The 26,575-nt window shown below is 36.6% G+C and overlaps 1 protein-coding gene across 1 annotated transcript in view; it reads right to left on the bottom strand.

Annotated features, from left to right (window-relative positions):
- The window catches only part of SPAG17 (sperm associated antigen 17), a 91,610-nt gene extending 66,147 nt beyond the window's left edge, over positions 1 to 25,463 (bottom strand). Inside the window, 12 exon segments of the mRNA XM_009993419.1 lie at positions 280 to 393; positions 475 to 612; positions 1,498 to 1,616; positions 1,977 to 2,045; positions 2,751 to 2,919; positions 4,444 to 4,689; positions 6,504 to 6,670; positions 9,794 to 9,965; positions 11,646 to 11,777; positions 24,646 to 24,705; positions 25,102 to 25,242; positions 25,428 to 25,463. Coding sequence (XP_009991721.1) covers positions 280 to 393; positions 475 to 612; positions 1,498 to 1,616; positions 1,977 to 2,045; positions 2,751 to 2,919; positions 4,444 to 4,689; positions 6,504 to 6,670; positions 9,794 to 9,965; positions 11,646 to 11,777; positions 24,646 to 24,705; positions 25,102 to 25,242; positions 25,428 to 25,463 — 1,563 coding nt within the window.
- Positions 25,464 to 26,575: the final 1,112 nt, after the last annotated feature.

Below are 26,575 nucleotides of genomic sequence, written 5' to 3'. Positions count from 1 at the left end.
TCTCATCTGTCCCAAAAACTAAACATTCCTAATAATGCAAACAGATCACTGAATCAATTTAATGCTCTATGTCTGTGATCTGTCCTATTTCAGTAGCAGTAAGTCATTGCTTCTTATGGAGACTAAAAACGTGTTCGTGTGTTCATCTCAGCAGGAAAACTCTAGCCTGTACTATTCTGCTTTATAACACCACTCCACCCTTTCTAGTGCATTGAATATTTTCTGCCTGTGGACTTTAGAACTACAGCACTATATAAGGTATATAAGGTAGCACTATACCTCCAGCAGGTGCAACCGCTGGGCCAGGGTATCATGGTAGTTAAATAAGAGAGGGTACTTGGGGGTGACAGTCTTTTTTTCACTGTATTTAGGAGAAAAGTAGTCATAGAGATCCTGTTAAAAAGAAATATGTGTTAAACCCCCAAAATCAGATTTAGTTGTCATTTTAGGAAATGAACAAAAGACAAAACAAACCTCTTTTTCACTCTCAGAGAGTGAAAGAGAAGGAAGGACAGAGGCTATATGATCTGCAATAGCATGATGTAGCCCGTCTGCCCGGGGCTCTGGCACCATCAGACTAGGGGGTGTAAGGTCTTCTTCACTTGCAATAACCTGGCAAACAGAATCTATGTTAACTTTCATTACAGTATGACTGCTGCTTAACCTCACTGATACTACCAAGCAGACCTTGCTATAAGCTACAACACACATCCCTAAATTTGGCCAAGATAGAAAACCACAATATTTTTTCCACAAGCTGTAAAAATGCAATTCTCCATGTTAAGTTACTGCTCAAAAGCAAAGATTATGGAAAATCGAATTACATGTTTTCTCCCATTATTCTCTTTTGGAAAGACGAGGAAAAAAAAATTCCAAACTGAAATCTTAGGAATTGTTAATGAAGGCAGATAATTAAAAACTGATCTTGTGCCAGGTGTTGGACCTTATTTTGAATATTTTTGCCCGAGTCTATTTTTAGACTAAATTGCAGAATTAAAAAAAAAATACGATTGCACTAAAATTCTATTTCTAAAAGCAGGAAGGTTTCCAAATCATAGTGTGGGTTTTTGCTAATTTACAGATTGTGCCTGAACTCAACAGAAACCAGATCTGTCTAGCACTAGCATTGACACATGCCACTTCTATGTTAGGCTTGTCCCAAGACCTTTATACTGAGTATAGTAGTACAAGTCCAGTATCAACTACATTAAGCTAAGAATTTAGATATTTTTCCTCATTTCATTATATTGGATCTGTAGTCTGGAAAAAATAATTTTGGAATAACAGTGCGCATACAGGGTAAGTGCACAGTATGAAAGAAAATCAAACAAGCCACTTTTGAGCTGCAATTCCTTTGTATTAAGCCTGCTTGCTAAGTGCTTCTGTTCAAAGTCTTTTATTTTAGGTGAAACAGAATGAATTATTGATCTCCAGTTAATTTATCATACCAGGTCTAAGCCAAATCAGCCACAGGAATTATAAGGAGAATATTCACACCTGTTCCAACATGCAGTTCAGCATTAAGGGTACAGAAAAGCACTCCTCAGGAATCTGACTCAGCAAGTCATTGTAATATCTCATGTCCACAGAATCAGCCAAAAAAGAAGCTTCTTCCTCTGTTGTAATAGAGGATAAAACATTAAGATCGATTTCTTCAGAAATGCCAATTTACATTACCAAGCAGTTCAACTTTCAGACAATTTCTCTTAGAAAAGACCATCAAAGTCCATTACTGCAGAGCTTTTAATCCTGACAGTGACTAGAAACAGAGAGGAAAAAGTTATTTCCTAAAGAACGTTTTTATCACCACCGCAGTTTCCACAGACTTTCACAGTGTATTCACCAAGAAAATACTCTCACAACATCAAAGCACATCTTCAGCTTACTATGCAGTTTCAGGATTTGTTCTGTCAGACGAATGTATGGTATGACAGCCTGAACAGCCACAAACCAGTGCTTTAATCCTTTAGACAGACCTTGTGATAAAATTGTCGTTAGCAGAACTTCTGCTTGCCCTTCTGTCTTTGAAGGTGTAATCTCTAATGCTGTCTGCACCTAAAGGAACAACAAAGAAAAGATAAAAATCCCTCAAAAACAGTGGAATGAGTGAGAACTACATGAATAGGTGGGAGAAATGAATTTATCTTTAGCTACTCACCCTAGATGCTAATCTTTTAAACGGTTGGTGTTAAGGGAGGCAAATCCTCCCTAGCTGAATAGAACAAGATAGTAAGAATGTAGTTTTATGAATACTTTGAATGAGCATTCAGTAACATTGCCAGAGATGGACTAAGTCCATTTTTTCCCTTCAACTAGTACACGCCCTAAAAGCCACTTTCTTCTGCTCACTTAAGCTCTTGTCCACCATAAACAAAATAAACTGATCTTGCATTGAACTAGTAATATTTTACTATTTGAACTCATAAGTCATAGTAGCTCTGTACAGGCATATTGTTTTTTTCAGACACATGAAAGTGTCATCAGAATATATTTAAGGGATTTTTACACCTGTGATACTTCACGTCTGTATGAACCTTCAAATTTTCCTTTTTCTGTTTCCCCAATGCTCAGCTTTTTTTTTCTTCCCCCCTGTTTTTGAGGTTTTAAATGCTGAAGACAAAAATCCCAATTTTATTTACGGAAAATTACACATGGAGTGATGGTTCAAGGAAAATTTTGCAGTGCAGAATTTAAGGCAGGCAATTCAAGTCTATAAGTAGTTATTCTCTACAAGAAGCATGGTACAACACAAGGTAACCTTGCCTCATTTCCAGGTGGTTGTATCAACTTGCTCTCTGATAATGCAGTCACGTTAATAAACTTGGTGTTTTCCAAGTAGTTACAATGCTGTCTTCTCCAGTCCAGGCAGTCATACATTAAACGAGCAATGTTTTCAAACAGGTCAGTGCCAAGTGTGAGCTAGGAGAGAAAACCCAAGGATGAAGTTTGCATACAAAAGTACCATGTAACTTAGCCACACAAATCATTAGTTGTCTAACCAGCTGATCTGTAACTCTGAAAAACTTCCAAGGGATTTTTTTCTGCACTAATTCAAAATGTTTATAGAGTTATTCTAAGAAAACAAGGCCTCCTCATCTTTGTTTGCCTAAACACTGCCACACCAGATGGTCTGCCACACTCGGTAAGGACTGAGTTTTGCCCAGCTACTCCAGTTGTTATAAGGCCTAACAGTAATCAGTCAAGGTCTGCTCTCTTGCAACTGGAATGTAGGTTATTTTTTTGGATGGGAAGGAACAGGAGAGGTAACTTAAAATAATCTACATAATATGTGTTTGTTTCTACTGGTGATGAACCTGCAGTATATTCGCAGGGTCAACCATTATCCTGGCCTAGAAAGAAAACAATTCAACAAATAAAACAACTAATCATTGTAAACGTCGTATAAGATCTAATTATGGGAAAGATAGACAGGATATAAACATTTCTCTCCCCAGATAAGCTTCATATTTTAAGATCCGATTTAAAGTATAATGATCAGTAATGTTGTAACTAGCAACTCTACACGTATCCACAACTGAGGCATTCTTAATGAATGCCTTAGAAACTACTGTGGATTTAGACAAACCCAGTTCTGATCACTTCAGCATCAAGAGTATTCTCTAGCTCACCAGATTGTTTATATACAGGATGTGATGCATTAACAAATAAGTGTTAGAAGGATGTAGTCTGTCCTTTAACCCTAATAATACAGAATAAAATACAGTAAGTTAAATTATGCCATGATGCTTTATTTTGCTATAGCAGTTTATGTGTTTTTTTTAATACTAGTGTTGTTGATTGAAAAATACAGGACCCTTTAACCTCACTATACTTGAGAAACAAGACTAGAAAAAAAACTTTTCTAATGGTTCACTGTCTCTTCCAGTGTCCTGTAATAGTCCTGACTCAGCAGCTTATAATAAGTAATAAGCTAGAGACATGTTTTGGGTTGGACCAAAAGGACTATTATTGGGTGTGCTAAAATAACATTTTAAATCAAAAAGCATCTTCCATTAATTTTAATTTGTTCTCATGGGACTGCTCTGAGATAAAAGTAGTAAGTAGACCTGTTACATGAACAAAAATACGATTTTTGTGTAATTTCATTCTGACATCTGACCCACTAGTGAGATCCAAACTGGGTCTATGTAAAGATGTTGAATAAATCTAACACTGCAAACTGCTTTAAAGCGCTGCTGCTGTGGCCTACAATATCAAGAAATTCCAAGACAGGTATTTTATTCAAAGGACTCCTTGTGAATATATGTTGAATAAACTTGTTGGATACACAAGAAGTATTCTTTGTTCAATATTATAAGTATATCGGCAACTCCGTTTCTGCTTCATAGAATTTTCAACTACAATTCCTGCAATTTCTAAATTGGTGTGAAGTGTTACAGACCCCAAAGCATGCCACTTATTGTGAAAGCAGAATCTACTGACCAGCATTTCTTTGTCAGTCCAAACAGTGGGAAAGACACTCTCCTTAACTATGTAGTGAAGTACAGCAACATCAAAGAGATCTGATCCATGCTTTCCACTGTTCAGAACTGGGTACAGGTATTTCCAAAATGCTTCCAGGTTGCTGATAGCCTCATCCTCCTTTCTTTTATCTGCTTCTACAACAAAAGTGTGTAAGTATTAGATAAACCATGGTACGTCTCCATCTTACACAAAGCACATATCTTTCTCAAGTACTGTTAAAATAATCCCATCCTCAGAGTTTCAGCAAAAATCTGACACTCAACTTTAGGATTAACAAATTCCAGGAAGACAAAGCCTCAGTAAAAAATTATAGCTCTTGCAGAAAAAAACCAACTAAAACAAAACACAACTCATCAACACCAAAAGCACCCTTCCTACCTTGCCTCACAAAGTGAGTCACGTAAGTGACTGCTTGAAACCCAGGATATGTCAAAATGCCAAGCTGCACCTTTCCAAAGCTGCCAGCACATATCTTGGTGAATGAGTTCTTTAAATATAGGGTAAGTAGGCCTTATTATCAAAATTTCATTGGTTTGGAAATTGAGGAAAAAGGAGATTAAGGTACAGTATGACTACAAATAGCTAGCATAGAAGCTGTATGCTTTCCATTTTCCTGCACAATAACGACCAATTTTTAAAGGTTTTCTAGCTACAGATTAAAAATAATGTTCTCTCAATGTCATTATACTCTGGAATACCTTTTATAGCCTAATTTAAGAGATGTAAGGACACAAGCCTGCACTGACTTGCTTTCATTTGGATTTATGGGTGCTTAGCACTTCTAAAACCTAAGTGTGAAGACCAACTACCTCACTTCTATAATCCCAGTGGCCTCACAGGTTTGAAACAAAACAACTAAGTGAGGCTGTGGGCTCTTGAAAAGGTGCTGCTCTCTTTAAGGTTTTGCAAGTTATATATGCCTGCTGTAGCACCCATGAGAAATGTTTCCCAATTAACTTGTAAAATGGCTTTATCATGATTTGGAAGATATTTTCCAATAAGTGACTCCAGAAACTGTGCAGAAGACCTGTGAACTCTCTGCCAAAGGATTCTGTACGTATAAGACACTCTTATGAGTTCAAGGGGAGACTGAACAAGTACTTAAAAAACAAAAAAACTAAATCTGTGGAGTTTACTACAAAGCCAAAACATGCCAGGATCAGGAAAATCCCGACTTGAAAATAATTGGGGGAAAGGTGATGTATGTGTTGAGAAGTTTCACACATGCTTTTCCTACACCTCTTTCATTTTCCTTCCATTCCTTTACTCTCTCTTGAGCATCACTTTATGAGCACTTCTGGAGACAGATCACTGGTCTAATAGTCCCTTGATCTTAAACAGTTCTATGCTCCTAACAGCTCATCTCAGCCACAGGATCATCCTTTCTCTTTGTTTTCCATCTGCTCATGAAAGGTATCCTGTGATTCAGGACAATACCTCACCTGTGGCAATGTTCCCCTAACAAATTCAACTTTGAAAGCACATCTTGGCAGGGTAACAGCATCTAGGGCTGCTCCATCAATGGATTAATCTGTCTGCATTTTCAAATGAAAAGATGGATGGCACTGTGTTAATAGCATTGCACCTAGACATTCCAGTTTTATACTAGAAGAGTAATAACATTTTACTAACTCTGCTCCATAGTTTAATAATAAAAAACACATAAAAATATGCATGATACTTAGGCTTCCCCTTTCACAGAAACATCATGGCTTGCCAGGATCAATCATTAGATGCTCTGCTCTTGACTGTTGCCCTCCCCTCCTAATTCTTTTGCCTGCAGCCACTGCCTGCTTAGTCAATTCCTCTTTCCACTGTCCAGCTGAGGCAAATTTTTGCACTGGCAAACAATTTGGTTTGGTGACTGGCAAACAGAGCTGCTCACAGGTAGTATGAACAAACACAAGGCACAGAGACAGAGAAAACCAAAGCAGGAACAGTCTTTGCTAGGATACAAAGTAATTGTCTTTCTACACAAATTTTGTTCTTATGACCAGATTACCGTTAGGCAAAGATACTCCTTTAGTTGCTTCCAAGTATGTCTGCAATGGCCTATAATTCTCAGAAGAAATTCTAATTACACTTGAAATGTTAATCCCAAGATCAGACATCACAGGCAACAGCTGAGGATTGTGGAAATCCAAAATTATAAAGTAATGATTGGCACCATCATCTGGTTCATCATCTGTTCAAAACACAACAAAACCATATTAGAACAAGGGCATTCAACAGCTAAACTAAATTCAGTTTTTTCTTGACCATATAGGCATACTTCAAATTAAGGACAGAAAAAACAATTATTTTATAACTTCATTGGGGTAACTATATGTAACTTTCAAAATAGTATGTGTGTTAGACTGAAGTCTTCAGTAGCAAACCAGTCAGCAGAAAGAATACAAGTCAGTAGTAATAATTGCAGAAGCACCAGGAGAAGAACTGAAGAAGCTGATTATGACTGGAATGCTAGCTGTAGCAGCATTTCTGTAATTGCTTCTCTTTAAGGAACAGTTTAGTTTCAGGTCATACTCACATACTCTAATGGTACTTTAAGCTATATCATTTCATCCAGCATGAAGCTGGCCAGGTAGGACACACAATAAATTACTGTGTCTTAGATGAGAAGTTACATTAGCTGCAATAATTCTGAAGGATTAGCTAACTGCTCCTGGCCCAACAGATTTATGTTTGCTAAATGGACTCCCCATCAAAATCCTCATCAGCTGATAATAGCAGCTCCCACTGGTCCTTTTAGGTGGCAAAGAGCATACCCAAATTCACCCTAAAGCACAGATGAGAAGTATCACTGAGGGCTTGCTCTGGGCTTACTAGTTCTGCAGAAATAGGCATAGCAACATTTCATTACCAAAGCAAAAGGTCAAGCATTATGTAAGTAAAAACAAGCCTTCTAGAAACTTTATTCTTGTCTAAGTTAATTGCATAGATTCTCTTTACAGCCCATGGAGAAATACAGGTATCCAGGAACATATCAGGTGATTTAATTTCCTCAGCATGGTTATTTATCCTGAGACAACAGAAAACTGCCTGCTGAAGCTCTTGTCTCTCTCCATTGGCTATGGAACACATACATAGTGCAGACTATCCTGTACTAATGACAAAACATAGAATTTTAAAGCTGAATAGAATATAAAGCTTTCTTATGCCTACTATCACAATACACTTCAAAGCCTTTTAGCCACTCCTCAGCTCATGGGACTCATTCATTCAAGGGAGAAAAAAAGGCAGGAAAAAAGTTCTGGAACTGACATCTGCCTCTGGTCAGGTACATAGTCAGGGCTGTGCGAATGCTGCTACCACCTGGAGCAGTAGGCTGGCAACACTGTCTTTTCTTTTAACATTCGGTAAACATAAAAGTACCTAGGAATTTGGACAAAGAACAACTGAGGAAGCAGCCAGCACAGTCCAGTACACATATTGCATAAAGCAAAATCAAAACCAGAAGAAAACTAGTCTATTATATCACTTCTAGTACTGAAACTGAACTACATCTTTTGATGCCTCCGTTACTAAAGGAAAAAAAAACTGATGAGCACATTACTGAGCATTAATGCTTTCTACCAAAAAAGACAGATGTCTGCATAGTGACTGACAGAGATACAAAAATTCCAGTGCATACATCCTGAAGAGAAGACTGTCTGCCATTCTACAGCTGTAATTATAATAATGCTAATAATTATGACAAGTTGAAAATAATCAGTCAGTTCTCAAAATCAATGACTAGTTCATACTCAAATGATGACAGATATCAATGCAAGCAATCTCAAGATTGCTCAAAACCAGAAATACTCCATTTCAGAAAGGTGATAACGTACTAGGGATGGATAACAAAATAACTGTTAGCTACCAGAAACAGAAAGAGATTGTCTTTGAATTCAAGACATGCTCATATATAAGCAATAGCTCAGACTACTCTGCAGTAAAAATTGTAGCATTTTTCTCATTTGATTTTTTTTTGGTTTTGCTTGATACAACTATCTTAAAAAAAATAAAACCCATGCAAGTTTAGATTGGATATTAGGAAAAAAATATTCACTGAAAGGGTTACCAAGCACCAGAACAAGCTGCCCAGGGAACTGGTGGAGTCAACATCCCTGAAATTATTTAAAAGATGTGTGGGTTGTGGCACTTAGGGACTTAGTTTTAGGTTTATGGTTGAACTGGATGATCTTAAACATTTTTTCCAACCTAATGATTCTATGACTATTAGAGTGGCCAAGAGTGCTAAAATAATTTTCACTGCATCCGCTTGAAGGATCACAAGCAAGGTTCTTTGTGTCTTCTCCTCAGACACATATGGAATATGCATGAAGATTTTTAAACTACTATATTTAGTTGTAAAGTGTCATCAATCTACATGGCCTTGACACTTAAAAAGGGAGCTGGCATCACTTTGTTGCCAGACACAAACCAAAGCTTTAGTGTGAGGTCCTTGGGAACCTTAACTGCCAAGTTCTCAAGGAAAGATAGAAAATCCTGATGCTAGAAAATCCTAAACAATTGAAGTGATGATTTTTAGATGTTCGAAGGGCATCACTAATCTTGAATGAGATGCAGACAAAGCTCTGATGAAACAGTGAGGAAAGCCTGCAGCAGTTCAATAGCAGGTACGCATAATGCATCCAAAAACCACCAAGTGCTTCTCTTGAGGGTGAGATCCTGTTTACGTTGATGTAGCCCAAACATTCTTTGGTCCAAATTAAATATAACTGTGATTTAATGATTAGAGCCATGCATATTCTCCAGTATTTTTTGTTCCACTGAAATTTTATCCATGGATGTTATGTATTAAGAACAAAAGTTGTCTCAGCACTAGTTGGCGTATTACACTTTACCTTGTGTATCTGGAGTAGATTTCTTCAGGTCTCAGCTGTATCCACGTATTTTTACAGCAAATGAAACCATATTGCTCTTTGTATAGAACCTGGCTTACTCCCCAGACAATGGTAGACAGCTTTGTTATATTTTATAATACAAGAAGAAAGCCACCTTTGGATACGGACACAAATTAAATGTAGTTATTCCAGAATCTTTCTGTAAGAAAGGTTCTGTAGGATTTGTTTAGTCACTTTCTTTAAGTCCTACACACACAAAAACATTTTGGTGCCATCTGTACTTTATTTCTTGAACTGCACGATCTATTCTAATACTGAACAGAACAGTGCATTCTTAAAATGCAAAGTGCCAATGGCTTCATATTACCAAATAGATATTAACTTTTAAACATAGAACAAAACAAGGTACTCAGAAGCTAGGGTGCAAGATTTCTAGCAAGTTTATAATTTTTACATACCAATGTATTTGTGTTCCTCTTCCACTTCTCCCTTTCGCTTCAGTTTGGTGTCCTTTTTAACAGGGAGTGATGGTACAGGGCTAACATCTGACTTTCTTCTTGTCTTTTCTTTCTCAATTGCAAGGCTCTCCTTCCTGCCATATTTGATTTTTTCCTTTCGTTGCTCTTCTGCCTGACAAGATGAATAAACTAAGTTAGCACTGTAGCCTTTGTGCAGAACAAAGGGCAGACAGCTGTAAAATTTTAGTGGTTCTATTTTTTTATTTGCATACTTTTCCCTCTCAGCCAGTGTAATGTTGATGTGGTAAAGCTGTTTTGAACACTCTCCTTCATCCGCCTCAAACACACTATTCAGTTTATTATATTCTTAGTAAATCATAGTGTCTTAGTAAATCATAAATAGACTTCACTTTAAAAAGAAACTGTAAGAGGTAGGTAGATGTTATACCCACAAAACTGATAGAAGGCATACTGGTAGAAAGATGAGTAAAGAATCCCTTTGCTTTAGGTAATGCCACTACAACACTTGCATCAGCCAGAAACTTTCCCTGAACTGAAAGGAAGGAAGACAAAAATTAAATTTCTCTTAAGACATTAGCATCTCTGTTAACAGTCTCGAGTATGGTGTAAAATGGTACCAGTACAGTTTTTCTTTGATGTAAATATCTGTCTACTATAAACTAGAACCAAGAGTCTTGTGCTCATTTCACACAGGATATTACTCAGCCCCTCTCATTATTTTCAAACAAAAACACTTACGTTAACTTCTGCTCAGTAATTTAAGAGTAAAGAATGAAAAAAGATTTTGTAAGTATCCCAGAGACTCACACTATAAATCCCAAAATCTCAGAGCCAGTCTAAAATTAAAATAATCCAAAATATATTAAAGAAAAGCGAGGTGCTTTAAGAGCAAGAAAGTCTCCACCTTATTTCTACCCAGCGCCAGTACTACGCAGTAAATATGCAAGAATGACATTTAAGGATTGTAAAGCTAAATTAAACACAATAAAACAATATTAAATTACTGTTACCATCCTGCTGGTGTCATTTTACAGGCTATTAAAGCAATGGGAAAATGCAAATGAGATAAGGGCAGTTGACTCTACACAGTTGCCTTTCCTAGATCCTGCTGAAAAACCAGAACAAAACTTTCCAGCTGTAGAAGTTCTGTTTAGGTCAAGTTAAAAAGCAAAGCAGAAAAGCTTTTCCTGCTTTTCCCTTCCTCATGCATTTCCTTTCTATAAAATTGAAGAAATGCTTTCAATAGAAATGGCTACATTGCAGAGATAGTTGTGCAGTAATACTGATTTCTGTAGAAAACCTAAAGCACAGCAGTGGAAGGTTTTAAGAAGAAATTCAATTTACCTTGCCATAGTGCCAGAGGATGGAGCAGACAACTTCATCAAATTTCCTTCAGAGAGACAATTCATGATTCTAACACCTTCATAGTGCTGCTCTGCGTCTACCCTTGATAACTCGCAAGTAATAACCTCTCCTACCTTTACTTCAGCAGAGATGTATTCAGCTGAAGACAGTTTCTAGCTCTATTTTCTATTGCTCCTAAGACTCAGTTAAGACATTACTACTTCTCATGCAAGAAAAGAGTTCTTGCACAATATTTTTAAATATTTTTTTTTGTTTTTTTGGTTTTTTTTTCCCCCATCTTGCTTGCATTTGAGTAATGGAGAGCTTTCCCTTCAAAATATAACTAACTTAAAAAACACATTTCTGTTCACATTTCTCTTCTTAGTAAGTTAAGCATGAGGAGAAAGCTGAAGTTTTGCAAACAGCTCTTGAATGGAAGTGTCTTCATAAAGTTAATTAAGCATCCTGCATAAGGATACTATAGTACCTTGCGTTCAGCTTCTCTTCTCTGAAGGTCCTTCTGTTTGAGACAAAGCAGTTGAAATTTCAACAGCTTTCCAATTAGTGTTACTGGAATTTCTTCACCACTATCTAGAACGGCCTTGGCTACTTCTACCACCTGCAGAGAAAAAAATTCCCCCAAATAACTATTACTTGTATATTTTTAATATTGCATTTGACAGACATATTGCATGCTGAAATGAAGAAATGCTGCCTCGCACTGAACAACGCGTGGGTCAAAGTGGCCACACTTTCAGGAAAACAAGATATCAGTAAGACACATAGCTCTTCTTTGGCTTCTAAGACCTAAAATGAAGTTACATCTGCTACAGTATGAGATGAAACTAGAATGGAGAAGACTTCTATGAGATATGTAAGGGTCAACAGACATACAGATCTTAAAGTACAATGTCAATTATTTTTAGGTTTTAAACAAAGAAGCAACATTAAGCAACTACTTTTTAATAAGTAATAAATTAAAAAGCATTTAGCAGATAGCAAATCCAGGGACACAGTTTGGAGTACTGTTTACAAAGTGACTAGTGTTTGAAGCACTAGCTCTGAATAAGAGATAAAAACTTCTTGAAGGGAATTTGAGAGGGTCTGTCTTGGTGAAAATACACCCCCTCCCTGTGTAATTCTGATTCTGTTGGTATGCAGCCTAATTGGGGTGAAATAAGGCTATTGAGTTTTCTTAGGGTGATGACAGCAGCGGGAACATACAGCTGCATTGTCCAGATGTGTGGCATTGACAGGCTGTTTTATGACTATGTTTTTTACAGCTTGTTTCCACTAAATTTCATACAACTCACTAACATCTGGGCCGTTTTCCTTGGAGCCTCATAACCACTTTATTTACTGCGAAAAAAATAAAATAACATAAAAATACCATAAAAAGTTGTTATATGTTTCTTCTCACTTGTGTTGTCTCTGTAATAAAGTTCACCTATGTAGGAAGCGCTGTTGAGGAATAATATAACCATAATATTTTTCCTAGTTTTGTTTTTAAGCAACCATCAGCTTTATTTATAACCACGAACTGAATTAGGTGTTACTCAAATGTTCTGACATGTTTCTCTTTTCCCCTCTTGGAGCAATTATAGTTGGGCACATATGGTGTCAATTTTGCTTGCTAACATTCAGACAATGAAGGTGCACACTGCATCTCACTGAACTGTGTCTTGTCTAATGTAAACTCCACTATTAGCTTTGAGCTTTCATAGTTTCTTGCCTGGCTTAGAAATTTTCACTTCTCAAATAAAACTTAGGTAAGCAAACGTAGCCACTAAAAATACTTCTCTGAATAATAAAAAAAAAACCAAAAAACCAAAATGAAATCCAGATGATTATATACCAAAATATTGTTCATACACAGGAAAGCAAAGTATAGAAAAAGAAATCTCTCAAATGTCAGATTTTTCTGACTCAAATAACGGGGAGACAAAATAACAAAAATATTTGCATTTATAAGCCCTCCCAAAACAGTCCTGCCCCTCCAACACTAATAAATCTGATTATCTCCTTAACATACAGGTAGGAAAATACATCAGGGTTAAGACAATTCTGCTTTACATCTTTCATACTCAGACTACTTATTGGTCTCCATCTCAAAAAACAACCATGGAATGCTTCTGGAAAGACTCCTATGGACTTCAGTCATGGCAGAAAAGCAAGGATATGTTAAGAACAGACTTTAAAACTCCCACAAACTGTAGGCACACTGGAAACTATTAGTTATCCCAACAAAAAAATAGCCACACAGAGCTAGCTACAGAAAATCTGTGCTCTGAAAGAAAGATACTTCTGCAGAAATATCACAGTAATTTCCCTTAGAGAGAAGAATTCTCATACAGCTTTTTTTTTTTTTTTTTTTTTCAGAAGTGGTGTTAACAGACTATGGAAAGGGATGCTTCCCAATCGCCTAATCTAGATGAGTTGCACATTTCTTGAAACACAATAGAGAGAGAACAGGAGGATTCTGGAAGGATTCCTGAAAAGTGTATATATAGTAACTTGGCTCCATGGCAGTTGCTAATTTATTGCTCATGGAAGAAGGAAGGAATGCTTAGACTCTTTTTACAACCCATTCTTCCTGAGAAGTTCAAAGAATTTTACCAGTCAAAACCAATGCATCATGATTATTCCCATTCTGTAGATAGAGAATGCAGAAAGGAAGAGACTTGTCCAAGGTCTATAAGTGAGCTGGACAACTCTGAGTGGGTGGGAAGGACCAAATTTTCTTATGTGAAGTGTTATAGAAGTATAAACCAAGCTCTGTTTACAGGAGCACATTTCATGACTGTGGAAAGAGGTCTGATATATAAATCAAAGACAAAATGAGCACACTATATTTTGCAATACAAAGAAAGCAAATAGTTTTTCATCCAGCAACGTAAAAGCTGCTTTATGCATAAGCTAATGAAAAACAATCCTTTATCACTGTTAAAGACAGAACATAGATCAATCCATGCACAGGAGAGAAAAGAAATTAAATTTATTACACTTATGCATGTTTACTTCATTTCTGGCCCTGTGAATTATGCAGCCACATGGCATAAACAGTTAAGAATCCAAAGAGCCTCAATAAAAAAGAAAAGCTGAAGACAAAGACTTGGTAAGAGTACAAAAGGAAATTTTTGGGATACTATGAGGTGGATTCATTTCAGATTGGCTATTCTTCATTCCACCAGTGATGACCTTTTTCTTATGTGAGAAACCATGGAAACTTGGATGGATAAACTCAGTTAGGTAGGGTCTCTTTTCCTTTAAAGGAAGAGGAAACAGCATTCCTCACACAGCAGGGGTCACATTTGTGAAGGGCAGAAAGTCTTCAGTGATGCAGTATTTGATCTCATATGGTGGAAGTATGAACCATGCAGAGATTTAGCTGCCTGGTGCAAAGGGCATGTATTTCAAGCCATCGAAACACTGCATGAATGCTTGCAGGTGGCACTACACTATGGGCAGATGTCAGAGCAATTGAGATAGGAGATGGTTCTTAAAGGTTAAGGAAACATTTAAAATCATAGTCAGAAAAACTTTCTAAGTGATAACCTGCATTATCAACTTTCACAGTTTTATCACTACTTGGAAGCAGTAGCAGCACTTGCTATAAACAGTGGTCAGCCCATTTCATAATGTAGTTCTCCCAAAACCAGGATGAGCTTCTAAAGCCCTGTGTTTCCTGCTGTTCTTGAAACTGTAAGAAATCCAGGCCATTACATGTCAGTCTCACATAACAATTCCTAAAAGAAACATAATGGTTCCTAGAAGAACTCCTTAGTAATTCAAATCCCTTAGTAGCTGACACAGTTCAAGTCAATTTGAAGCAGAAGAGCCATCAATCAAGATTACACATACCAAGCAAGTTATTATTTACTGTTTAAATGTGCTTGCCTGAGGAAGCTAATAAAAGTAGGGGGGGAAAAAGTGAACTTCACGTAGTACAATCTGCCATCAGTACTGGGAATCAGCCACAAGAATTTTTCAAGACAAACTATGGAACAAAACCTACATGTGTCATACTACTAAATTTATTTTTTGAAAAAAGACCTACTTACACACACTATTAATTATCTCTGAATCTGCAGATGTCATTTCATTGACTGTCACATACCACAATAAATCATTTTGAAAGAATCTCAGGAAGGCACTGAAGTGACTGAAACAATCTCTTTCAGATCACACCTGCAGTGTGTTGAAAGGCAATTTAGTCTCTAATATCAGACTATTTGCCTCATTTCATCTTTCCTCTCAGAACCTCCTCCCAAATATGATGTCTACAGATCACTTGCTTGATCATTATCCTTCATTGTAAATTAATGACCTGCAATTCAAACTGAGCTTAAGGACTCACGTAATTCAGTAAATCAATTGCATATCTGAACAGAACTCCATATAGAGCTTGTTTATCCACAATGGGGACTGTAAAACTTAAGCTAAGTTGATGAATTATCTTCCTTAATGAAAGACTCTAACACTATGTATTCCAGAGAATTTAAAAAAAAAAAAAAAAGGGTAGATGTGATCGCTCTTTCTGCCCCTTACTGTCATTTTCAAACAAACCTACTAAAATAAGAATAGGACAATTTCACTATTGAGCAATACTAAACAAATATGTATGTTGTTCATGTACTAAATATCTGCCTTGCTACTGTGAGAACATTCCTGAAAGCAGCAGCAATGGCTCCTTGTGCCCTAGAAAAATAGGTCGACACTCATATGAGTGTTTTTTGCCAAATCACAACACAGCTTGATCTGGTTAGCAGAAACCTAGTTAGAAATGTCCACTGTAAGAAGGTCTACTCTTCAAACCTCTCTCTACAGAAAATGTGCAATCTGAGGGGATACCTTAACTGGTTTAATCTCAGCAATGCAGAATGAGAACTTTCTAAGAAGTACACAGGGTATGTGTCTTAATGTTACAAGTACTTTAAAAATGTTTTAAGGAAACAGAGAAGTAAGCTAAGTTAAGTAAATATGAGAAAATACATTACATAAAAATTAGGATAACATTTTATCATGCCTTTACTAAAGAGCTCTCACCATCTATATGTACCTCCTATGGCTCTCTGACCACCTAACTAAACCAAGCTGCTCTAAGGGAAGACAAAATACAGTATGAATATCCAGTGATTCCAAAGATCACTGCTATTTCAGCAAGGAGGAGTTTTATGCATAGAGAAGTTTTCTCATGTTACCCTTCAGAGACCTGATTGCTTTAAACACTCTTATTGGGGAGGAGATACTTCAAAGTAGCATTTAAGTGATTTCTGAAGAACTCAAACAGAACCCAGACCTTTTTAAAAAGAGAGGACAGGTCAGTCTGATGTGCCCTGTGCTTGAGAAGAGAGAGATATCGCCATGAGCTAATATTGAAATGTTTACCTTTCAGTGGTATGAATTTTCCCAGCAAGTCTTTCCATTGTGGAGTAGGATATTTTATGCTTCTGAGAAGTAAATTCCATCCAGTAATTCCAGCCAACTGGATCTACACTTCACAGAGCTAAAGAATTTAGTCACGCTTCTCTAACATTGCATCTGGCTAGGAAGAGAACCCAATCAGAGGTGGAACGAAAAGATTTAAGAAGCAAAGTTGTCTCATCTGGCAGAACCCATCCAGCTACATCTTGCCAGAGTTTCCTAAAAAGCCACAGAACTCATGGGCCAAGAAGTCCAATTTCCTTGTGAACCTGGCACCACAAAACTCCTAGGAAGGATCTTTCCACTTTGGTTCCATTTTGCAAAAGGGCTTTGGACATTTTTTTTTCTTCCTTTAGGGATAAAGGATTCTGAGATTAGTTGCTCTGATTGAGAAATGCCACTGTCCTTAATTAACCAATTATAGTCTCCTGAAATTTTTGAAGGCAACAGAACAGAGAGGAGCATTTCCTTTGCCTACTCCAGAGGGTCCTTCTACCAATTTAAGGATGACATTGTTACAGACATTATTGCTATTTGCTGTAGTGACAGAGAGATTCCAACAAAACCTGCACAGAAAAATCAGGAAATCTTATGCCAAGCTGTATGTATGCAGGAAACCTTGTAATCTAGGAAGGAAAGCCGAAGTCTCATCACTGTTCCAAAGCAAGTTTTAAATAGATACATGAATTTCAAAAGGTATCAAGTTTCTTTCATAGAAAATAAATTATTAATGGCCTCAGGCCAAATAACTACAATAGTGGTAAAATAATAGCACATGCAGAGAGTACTGTATCTAGAATCCTAGAGTTAAGATTATGAAGATGAGTCACTATTGTGAAAGGGAAAGAAAAGATTAACACATTCAATTGTCTATTGTAAATAACAGAGCCTGACCTCCCAGTTTGTAGGAAACAGAAAACTGGAAGACACAGATTGTTTTCCTGCAGTATCTCAACATGTTTTGCCCCACTTTCAGCATTTAGAAATCCTGGTTCTTAATGTGACACACAGTGCTTAGAGGGGACCCTAGAAAGGGATACTGAATTGGACATACTTTAGAAATGGACTGTAAACAACTACTATTTCTAGGACTGAATGGAGCATAGTAACAACAGTTCCGTCTCATGGAATAAATAAATCTATGGAATAAATGGACGCTATTTAATTTGATAGCTCAAAAGACTACACATGCCACTATTGATCATGCAGCAGCACTGGATGCTCTGATAATGGCAAAGGGTGATGTAAAGACACGGTGGGATGTCTTTACTCTGGGCAATATTTTATTCTTCTTAGGTGGCGTGGGCTTCCCAGAATTGAAATAGAAGTCCTTTGCTGTTATCTGATGCTTAGAACTATTCACCTCATCACACACACACCTCTAATGCCACTAGGATTACCTGAGTCATTAAGACATCCATATTGGATTGGCATAGAGAACACAGCACTACATGAGATCTCTGCTGTTCTAGAAAGACAGCTCAACTCAGGTGAATGCCTTTTCTTTTGTCAGGAAATTTTCTTTTGTTTCCATTTTGCCAAGTTATGAGAAGACATATGACAATGATACTTGGATATTGGTGCAGCAAAGCAATTTTGTGTCCAAGCAACTTAGCAAGCACTGGTAAGTCCAGGAGTGAAAGGCACTGTGATTTACTTAATGACAATTCCCAACTGTTTCTTGAGCATTAATCCTCTGCATATCCATACCACTTAAGGGCCAGGTTCTTTTGAAATTTCAAATTTTGAAATTTGAAAATTTTCTTGTATGGAACATAAGAGCACTTGACAAAGGCTGACTGTTGAGTTGTTCCATTTTATTATTATTATATATAAGACTGCACTCTTTCTTGCTGTTGTGTTGATTTGTTTTTTTTCTTCTTTTCTTTTTTGTACTGGAATAAAAAATAAAAGTGAATCTTTCTATCCTGACCATTCCAGTCAGCTGCCAGAGCTGTTCTTACTGTCAAACCCTCTTATCAAAACAATTACACTCAACAAGTTTGGCATCCTGAACAGTTCCATTTTACAACGACTTTTTGTTCTACAGCAAAATGAAAACCAAATCTTTGTAATTTTTATTACAAAACAGAATTCTATTGACATACATCTGAGAAGCTCAGCTTTTTATACCACTATTTCTGCTTTTGAGAAAGCCTATCCTTGACCAAAACCTTTTCGATGGTGTTTTGTGAAAATCTATACATTTCCACAAAAATATTTCACCTTAAATTATATGTTTTCACAAGAAACCAAAAGGCTTATTAAAAATACTCCTGACTAGCATTATTTCTGAAATTCATTTCTTCAGTGACACATATCATGGCTACTAACCAGTCTTTGCTCTCCTCCAGATGCCACACAACTCGTAACAGCTTGTAGCTTCTTGGGTGAAAATACTCTTCACCATTAAGTATTATTTCTGTTACAACAAGCTAAAACCAAAACTTTTCTTTTTTCTACCCTAAGAACCTTAACACCAAAAAAATGCACATTCTCTATCCCTAGTGATGCTCTTTTTTTTCCCTAAAGATATTGTTACACATAATGATAAGGGAGTCTAAAAAAAGGGGCGTAAGACAATAAAAGTGTGTAAGACAACAAAAATGTCTGAGGTATTTAAGACCTATGGAAGAGAGGACATAAGTTACTTAGAACTAGAATAGCTATTCCTAACTGGTTTCTTGAACAAAATTAATGCCATTGGGGTGAGTAACAGGATGCAGTAGTTTTGAATAATTACACACAAGCACACACATTTCTAATAGCTATGTAAATATAATTAGATATGTAAATATATCTAATACATAGCTATATGATAGAGATATACAATTACATATAATAATTTATATATATATATATATATGTAAAATAGCAAGAGCACCTATTCCAGGAGCTACACACTCAGTTCCAATCTAAAGTGGACCTTCTCTTCACATCATGAGGTGACCAGCACTTTTAGTAGTCTTACCAGCAACAGCCCTCACTTCACAATTCTACATTCTAACTCTTCCAGTAAATGATTAATTCACAGAAATGCTTAAAGACTGCTTTAAATCCCTTGTTTCCTGGCTAAATTAAATAATTTTTTTCCACTTCAGCTTGTACATCGCTGTGTTTTACTATCTCACAAACGCTCCTAATATTTTGATTTATGTATTTTGTGTTGGAAGGGACAAGAGAGGAATCTGTTTCATTTCCACCTAGAAAACCCAAGGATCCTTCTGTCTTTGCTACAGTCTATTGCCTATTAAGGCAAGAAGTATTGTAAACACTACACAGTTTTCCAAGGATTCTGACAGCACAATCTTAGGGAAAAAACAAAAACCACAAACCAAATAAAAAAGCCCACATACCATATAACAAATTTTAAAACAATGCAAGATTCTGTTTCTAACCAATAACCTTTTAGTCCTCAAAATGAGCTGTACAAAGCATGAACTAATTAAGATTTACATGCAAGTACTCAACTGAATAGGATTTTAATGGTAGAACTGTGCATATTATGCTTGGCAGCAGAAGGATTTAATTTGGGGGTCTCTAGTTTGTTAAACTGCACAGCTATGTTGATTAGTCAATATGCCTGGTGATACAGATTGGCTGCTATGTATCTTGACTCAGATAACAGAACTTGCACTTCTGCTTTTATGAGTACTGAAGTTTGAAGTAGCTGAGTTAATATTCCTTCCCTGCTAGCAAGGAGGTAAAATAAAGTGAGGCTTAGTATGAGAAGTATTTGCTGTGCAGGTCTCGAAGCAAGTCAACAGGAGAATCAAACAGGCCCTGTGTTCAGCCAACAGTGACAAGAAGCCGAACAATCTGTAATCAAAATTCTATATTCTCTTATAGTTAAATATTAACACTTCCTGCATGTGACATGCAAGCTAATGCTTGGCTGCTTGCCACATGCAAGAATATAAGAGAGATAATTCAGTGCAATCAGATGGGTAACAAGGCCCTGGACGGCCTGATTTAAAAGTCCTCATTATTTCAGAATTATCAAAGAAAAGCAAGAAAAACCAGGGTAAGCCAACATATGCCAGAAATGATAAAGACAGTCACAGATGTGGGTTTTTTTTTTTAAGAAAACAAGACACAACTGTATCAGGAAAAAAACCCAAACCCTTAACATGGCATTGGTCCAGTATTAAATGGGAAAAGCAGAAGAGTAAATAAAGATACAGGAAAAGTAGGGATAATTCAGCGATTATTCTTGCTCGATATTCAGAAAAACAACATATAATATGGTTGTATCACTTCATTAATAAGTAGATATATCCAATCATATCAATGGAAAGTTGCAAAAAGGGATCTTTTAAAGCTAGGCACACCAACACCAAGTAGACCTGGACAACATAATCAAAGTAGTATTAAAATTAAGTAGCTGAGGAGCTTTTTCCATTATGAATGTTGACTTTATGCAACTCTTGGAGAACAAAAGCAATTTTAAATAAATAAAAGAAAGCTGAGAATGCTTAAAAACAGGGAAACTAGAATAGTGTAAGTATCTTAAATACTGGTAATGTAAAGCTGATCACTGCAGAACAAAAGAGGAGCTAATATTATTTCCCTGCTGTCCAAACAGAGGATTCAATGAAAAACAAATGAAAGGAGGGTAAAACAATTATCACCAATTCAATTTTGTTATTTTTGGGAAAAAAGAAAAAGAGAAGAGAAAAAAAAAAGGAAAAGAGAAAGGAAAAGGAAAGAAAGAAAAAGGAAAAGAAGAAAGGAGAAGAAAAAAGACATGGTGAGGTGGTGGTGTTTTCACAAAGAGAATAGCTTTCTCTGGTAAGAGGTATCATTAAACACAAGGTGTATTATGAAAAAAAAACCCAAACACACTTTTGTAGGAAACTTTCCTTTCAACTACACTATACATAACTATACCATGCCTTTCAAACACCTTCCCCCACCCCCTGCAACTTAGGGGATTTGTTGCTATTACAGACCTCACTCTGCTTGTGTAATGTCCTTTTCCCCTAGGATGTGATTCTCTTTTCTACTTAAAACATGCTTACCTCTTTCACAGCATACTGTACAGAGCCTAGCAGAAGATAGAGGTACTCCTGGTTATTTCTTAGGTTTTTTTCATATCTATATACACACAGAGTTCTGCCATGCCTAAGAGCTTTTCCAACTTGCATTTACCTATATCTGTCCTCAGAAATCATAAACCTAATCCCATCCCTAAAATGCAGGAGACACCAGTAGATTTAGCTGTCTACCCAGTGATCAAAAGCTGGGAAACACTTCTTTACAGCTCATTTATTCTGGTCCAGTCTAACAAAATTACAGCACGAGAATGGGCCAGGATTTAGATTTGGCCCCTGATTTGATAATGTTTTTTCACTTTGATGACAGATAGGAGCCTTGCTATGAGAAAGTATAATCAATCTTTTAATTCATGACATGTAGTGGAATAAAGATTAATATTTTTAATTGCATTCAAGCCTTTTTGGTTACCTAGTCAGAGAAGTGTGTGGAAGTATGCCACTATTCAGTTTTACTAGCTTCATAAGCACAAGGACACATTTTGAAGGCAGCATTCTGGGACATACATCCAAATAAAACTGCTCTTGTCTCTGCCACTTGTGCCTTTTTATCTTTCCACAATCCTTTATTCCAAGAACCTCACCTTATCTGAGAGAGTAACAAAATTGTCCATATCCCTTTCTGTTCCATCCCTCTCTTTTTCATGGACATACCCCTTTACTCAACTCTCCACTTTCAGCAAGCCCATTTATTCAGTCATCTCACATGAAGAGGCCCATGAAGTCAATCTCACCAGAATTTTCAAGAAAAAAAACCAACAACCCTAGCTTCAAGAAAAAAATCTAGTATGGAAAATTTAGGCTTGAATAGATTTTCAAAATTCCAAGTTTGAAAACTAAAACACTAAAACTAGTGGTAAAGCCCCTTACTTACATATGACATTACCAACCTTAATAGAAAGTTGACAAAGCAAACAGGTACATAAACAATAAAAGATCCACACCTTGCTTGTAAAATGCATACATTTTATTAAAACATACTGTAGTTTCAGGTCTTGTCTGTTTTAAGTCTGTACATGAAAAATTTATCTGATTCATTATTAAGTGTGTTGATATTTTACAGGAAAAATAAAATTTTACCTTTCATATACAAGAGAAAAAAAAATGACATCTTTATGAGGGATTCATCCTAAGACAATTTAATTACATGCTGGAATTAGCACAAAACCACAATTCAAGACTCCTACTCCTGATAAAGTCACTTAAGATACATGAGTTAAATGCCTAGGTCTCTTGGATTTGGAAATGTTCTCTCTACCTATTCATAAACCCTTTCCACATCCACTTCACTTTGTATAATAAGGGTGATATGAAATACAACATAATAAGATGATAGAAACCCTGAAGGGAATAATTTAGAGTATTTATTTTAATATGATATATAATTACCTTGCAATATACCAAGAGTAGTATGTTAAAGTTTCTTGACTGAAAGCAGGCACTGCTGTCCTGAAATTGATCAAAACCCCCTGCATTTCAGTAGATGCAATGTGCAAAACCAATGACATGGGTACCAATGTTACCATCAATACCATTAATAACCACATTACTATGTATGTCACCAGTCCCAAATGCACAGTACATGTACACTTCACACATTCAAAGGCCATTAAGCTTCAGAAACCTAATTCACAGCCTCCATGGAAATTAATATGTGCTTGTGGAAATGCCAGTGTGTTGAATCCTACCATGAAGAACAGAAATGTATGCACTTAAGATAGACATGCTCCTCTCAGAACATTGCACAACCCTGTGTTCTCTGCTAACCTTGTACTTGTTTATCCTTAATGTAGTGAAACCTTGGAATGCACAAATTCCACATGGACTTCAAGGGAATGCTCAGGAGCAGATTCTGCCTAGAGAAGCAAGATTTTAATGCTTGTGGCAACATGATCAATCTTTTAATTTGCTACAGCCAGAACGGAAACTGAGTCCAAGCAAGAGGTCAGAACAGGCATTTTATATTCTCTGTTAAAGGAGGGGAGAAAAAAAATGTCTTTGAGGAGTAAAGTAAGTAGCTAATGAGACACAGCACTGACAGCTGGAACTTAATAAGTATCCACTTCACAAGGAAAATTTCTCTTAGTAATTAAATACAGGTATCATACAAAGCTTCTGCTTAGAGCCTGACTTCAAAATCCTTCTGTCAGTAGGACTGAATGGGTTTTACACCCCAGGTAATATAAGGGTGAGTTTGCCTGGGAGGCTAGTCCTAAAAGACGAGGGTTAATTGCATAAAATTCACAGTCATGTCAGTGGTAAATAATTCCAAAGGGACTTGTTCAGATAGTAGTCTGGCATTACTGAAAAACAGATTGCAACTAAAAAGACCCGTTATAAAGCCCACCAAAACCTGAGACACATAAAAAGTTTATTAGTCATTGCAGAACTAAAATGCAAACAAGATCTTTTTAGAAGGATCCAAAATTCTTTACGTTCCAGGTCTGCAGGGCCATAAAACTCTACCTGAGAAAATTTTAAACAATCTTCTAATTAATCACAGGATTTTATAACCTCTCACAAGTTTTAAGTAAAACATTAACAAGATAGGGAGAAGGAAGTCCTCTTTGCACTAAGCATGATTCCTAACCCCATTGAAATACACCACTAGAAGAAGCAGGTTAGAATTCAACATCAAACTGAGACTGTAATGGATACTAGCACACAAAGATGGCGTAAGTCTCCAAATTACTGGGAGAATCTAGCAGATCAGAGTCTAATCCTTTTTCGGTAATTTGTGACACCACTGTCAAAATAAGACAGCATAACATACTCTTAAGATAATAAAATTAATATCCCTAAAAAGACATCTTGATCCTCACTTAATTAGCAGTCAAACAGATCACTGTATCACAAAAAGAAAGCAGTTCAAGTATCTAGATGGCTGAGTGTTTTTATCAGCTACATCCAGTAGATTTGTATTCATTCAGGCATGTGTAACACATTTTCACAGCTGTATTTACCTCAGTGCAAAAGAGCACTGACATTGCAATACATGTTTTAACCTACCTCATAGTACATGGGCACATCCTTAACCTTTTTTCCTTTTTGATTCCCGGACTCTCTGATCTGCAAGGAAATAAAGTATTCCACTGTGAGAAGATCTGAAGTTTACACAAGTTACATTTCATTCATTATTCCCCTTTGCAAACACTACACTCACACTCCAGAATAATGAGGAATCACCTTACGGGACCCCTGTACCTTAGGGAAGGAACTTTCGTGATCAGCACCTTTAAGAAAAGTCTGTAACTAAACCTCACTATTTAGAAGGAGCAGACAAGCTTACAGAGTAAGCTTTTAGTTTTCCATTTTCAATTCCTATGAATTAGTGTAACTTTTAAAACTTCCACAGAGTAATTCAATCAAACATGAAATTTATAGTTACCACAGACCAAAGAAAATAGTATCTAGAAGTGAGATTTAGGGTTCGGCTTGTTATTAGAAGTTCCATTCTTGGAATACCTGTTTGTAAGTATCTTCATAAGTTATCACACTGAAGAGCTTCCGCTGTGGCACCTGCACAGCGAGAGACAGGGCCTTGGTGTGAAGCTGGTCCTCAATTTTGTTCCCCACAACAAAAGCAATGCTAGGCTTCCAGTCATCCTACTTCCCAAAAGAAAATATGTAAGATATTAAAACACAAGCAAACAAAAGCACTTCTCTGGAAGTTTCAAGAAGTAATCCTGAAAATGGGTTTACTCCCTTTATAACATATTCAACATCACTTAATTAATAATTCTGAAAGAAACTGTATACAACTGTATACAACTCGAAAAAGCACGTGCTACTTTCTCCAAATGCTTTCTGCCATCAGGTGGCAGCATTACGCTATGGAAAACACAAATACCTACTAAGAACGTCTACAAACCTCGTGGGCAAACGCTGCATTAGCATCACGCAAAGATAAAGTAACTTTCAAATGTAATTTGCATATTTGACAGCTCAGTAAGCAAACAAGAAGTGAATTTTGGCTACCTGTATAGTTGTCATTATTTGTTGTAGGAAAAAAAATTGTTAAACAAATTTCTGCTTCCTCATCCCAGGAATTAGATAATGCCCAGATATTACTTTCTGAAAACTGTAGCATTATTTGAATGATGTTTTATAAGAATATATATATGCATACCACGGTTCCTACATGGTTTCACTAAGCATTCTGAACTAAGAATAGTTATCAATGGCAAGTTATATTTCACTACAATATTGACAAACTAAACCCATCAGCAGTTCTCAAATAGTTGGAGTAAAACACATATTTTTATGAAAAAAAACAACCCTGATTTCAGCATTAAAGAAATGCAGAACTAGAGAAGATTGTAACACATTACTTACTGTAAAACGCTTAAAAATGATGTAATTTAAGCAACTTTTCCCGGTTACTCTTCCATTTTGTTCTGCTTTAACCTACTGGATGGAATCTCTTTCACAAAATGAGTGGCTATCTTCAGCACACCTACATCTCACTCCAGAGTACTGTCTATAAGCATCAGTGATGCCTGAACCATAAGCACTTCCAATGTTTGTGCAGTACGCTCTTCAGGAACCACCAAATTACTGTTTTCATTGCACATCTGCACGTGTAAACTGCAAAGATCTTGAGAGAGCTGCATGAAGGTAAATATGGAAAGAGCTTCACTAAGATCAAGGTTGTTCCGGGACACTGCCAGGCTAATCAGGACCAGACTAAGCAGCACCCTGTAACAGTCCAGTGTGCATCACAGCAAAGAAAGATTTTAAAAACAAATTGGAGAGTGGTGACTTGAGGATTTTGATGGAAATATTTTCATATGGGTATATTTTGTACAAAGTCTTTGTGAAAAGAGGAACAAAACTGGAGTTGACAGTAAAGTGAGGGAAAGGACCTTTAAAAAATCAGATGCAAATGGTAAAACGAGAAGTTTCTTGCTCCAGGTCTGTTGTACTCTTCTTCATTTTT

This window comes from Chaetura pelagica, unplaced genomic scaffold (assembly GCF_000747805.2).
Source record: "Chaetura pelagica isolate M959 unplaced genomic scaffold, ChaPel_1.0 scaffold101, whole genome shotgun sequence".
In the NCBI taxonomy this organism is placed as follows: domain Eukaryota; kingdom Metazoa; phylum Chordata; class Aves; order Apodiformes; family Apodidae; genus Chaetura; species Chaetura pelagica.
The sequence above is the reverse complement of the archived record's forward strand: the minus strand, read 5'-3'. Positions and strand labels throughout refer to the sequence as shown.